The 2,177-nt window shown below is 40.1% G+C and overlaps 1 protein-coding gene across 1 annotated transcript in view; it reads right to left on the bottom strand.

Moving 5' to 3' along the window:
• Nucleotides 1-772: 772 nt before the first annotated feature.
• Nucleotides 773-2,177, bottom strand: part of LOC112529587 (cellulose synthase-like protein G3) — a 4,401-nt gene continuing 2,996 nt past the window's right edge. Inside the window, exons 2-4 of the mRNA XM_025140912.1 lie at nt 1,957-2,175; nt 1,522-1,869; nt 773-1,442 (exon numbers count right to left, since the gene is read on the bottom strand). Coding sequence (XP_024996680.1) covers nt 894-1,442; nt 1,522-1,869; nt 1,957-2,175 — 1,116 coding nt within the window. The 3' untranslated portion in view covers nt 773-893. The remainder of the gene's footprint in view (nt 1,443-1,521; nt 1,870-1,956; nt 2,176-2,177) is intronic.

Here is a 2,177-nt window from a genome sequence, read left to right as displayed (position 1 = left end):
TTTCAAAATGGAGAATCTGTTGAAGATCAGGGATTCAAACATCACCAAAGCTGAGGAGGGGGTGTGAGTTTATTTGTTGCATTTGTCGTATATAAATATTATATACTTCAAAAAAAAATGAATGTGATTTTTTAAGAGATTTTGACATCTGGTTCTCCATTTTGAAGAATTTGTTGGAGATGTTCTGAAAATTGTGTACAACGAACAAAGGTAGACCATCAACATTGTACTCGGTTATGTAAGATATTTGGGCTTTGAACTCCAATTCAGAAGTACTGTAAAGTGTTTGTACATGATTCTGCTATAGTAATAGTTCAATAGATGCAAAAATATGTGCCTGAAATATACTCGATATATATCAGATATGTACTTGATGGATATAAAATAGCTTTTATATCTTCAATTATAATGAATAGTATGGATTGGTTTACCAACTTGGCTACTCCACTTTTTCTGATCCCATCCTGGACTGGGACAGGTTATTCCACTGTTTGATGCTCTTTACTGGTAGAAACGAATCGATTTGTACAATGTTTAACTTCACACCTCCCTTTTGCAGTATCTTGGATGGGATGTATCGTTACGAAGGTTCAAATGCGATGACTTCGGGCTATCTGCAAAACAAGTGGTCTTCCTGAGATTAGTCGGCTCGTATAGCGGGTTGGATATCCAGGTTAATAAAAAATTATTATTATTATTTGTGTTATAACGATTAAAAAAACATATAGAATCCACCATTTTTCAGGGTCAAACGAAGTCAACAAGAAAATATGCCACCACAAATCCACGATTTATGTGTACCATCAAATTTATAAATGAGCCAATGAATATTTCGGTTACGCAATAGAGGTTGTACCCTGGTAACCTTCAAAGGTACAAGTTATTAATGCGTACTACGCATTTTGTACAACCAAAACCAACGTGCACAAAAACAATGCTAGAAACGTTGAAATTACGATTATAACCCTAGGCATTTTTCCTCGATCACTTCTCCACACCATGGCTTCATAAATGGGCCAAGAATTCACTACCCCAAAACAAGCCAGGCCCATTTGCCCAAAAAGCCCATCCATATTTTCTCCCATTAAAGTTTGCACAATCCCGAATGCGATTGTGATGGCGTTAACAATCGCAACCGTCGCTAGGGGGACAAACATTGGTGACGGAACACCAAACTCGAAAACCCCATTATCGTACCGCTTGCTTTGTTCAGTGTCGACCACTTTGCTAGTCACATGGAAACCTTTTGATGCGATTCCGAGGCGTTTGATCGAGAATTCGACGAACCCAAACAAGTATGATGAGAGACCTCGTATAAGCCACATCCGTTGATCGTTCCACCATTGTTGGAATGTCCCGTGGGCCAAAATGAAATCGAGACAGTCTTGTATGTTAGCTCCAAGAAAGAGAAAAACGTATAGAAGAAACCAGATACTCGTGACCTACATTTTAATCGTCACAAAATTAACGCTTTCTGAGTCAATCAAAAGGCAAAAACTGTCAGTTTACGTGTATAAATACCTCTGGGAAGACGGATAAATGGTTGAGAAGAGCTAGTTGTGGGACGAACGAGTATATGATGATTGGAATCGACCAAATGGGCCAAAACGCATTGTGTGCATAAGCAAGGCCCATTAGAGGGCCCATGAAGCGCGATCCAAATGTTAACGGGTTATATTCTGAAAATACAACCTCTAGGAGCCCGATGCACCACCTTCTATTCTGGTTCAGTGCATCATAGAGGGAAATTGGTAGATCACCCAAAAATGCGGGCCTCCTAGGATGGAAGAATAACGACTTCCATCCCCTGCAATGTTGGTGGAGGCCCGTAAAAAAGTCTTCCGATAACGATCCATATCTGAATCCCATCTGGAACAATATAATGGTAAACTATCAAATGTTATTATTTGGCAAACAACACGAATGATGAAATTTAATGTATCCTTTTCAACTCACCTTCGATCCCCAAAGCGAATCGTTTTCGTAATTCGAACCCGCAACTTCATGGGCCAAAGTTAGAACTTCATGGTTTCTAATGAGCTTTTTTGCTACATGTCCAGGATGGAGTTGAGGGCCTTCCGGCAATTCAAGTGACGACGGGCCACCAAAGAACACTCGACGATCAAAAAAACAACCGCTCCCAACATAACACGGGCCCCGGAGACCATCCATTCCCC

The sequence above is a fragment of the Cynara cardunculus genome (genome assembly GCF_001531365.2).
Source record: "Cynara cardunculus var. scolymus isolate 2C chromosome LG 16, CcrdV1, whole genome shotgun sequence".
Lineage (NCBI taxonomy): Eukaryota > Viridiplantae > Streptophyta > Magnoliopsida > Asterales > Asteraceae > Cynara > Cynara cardunculus.
The sequence above is the reverse complement of the archived record's forward strand: the minus strand, read 5'-3'. Positions and strand labels throughout refer to the sequence as shown.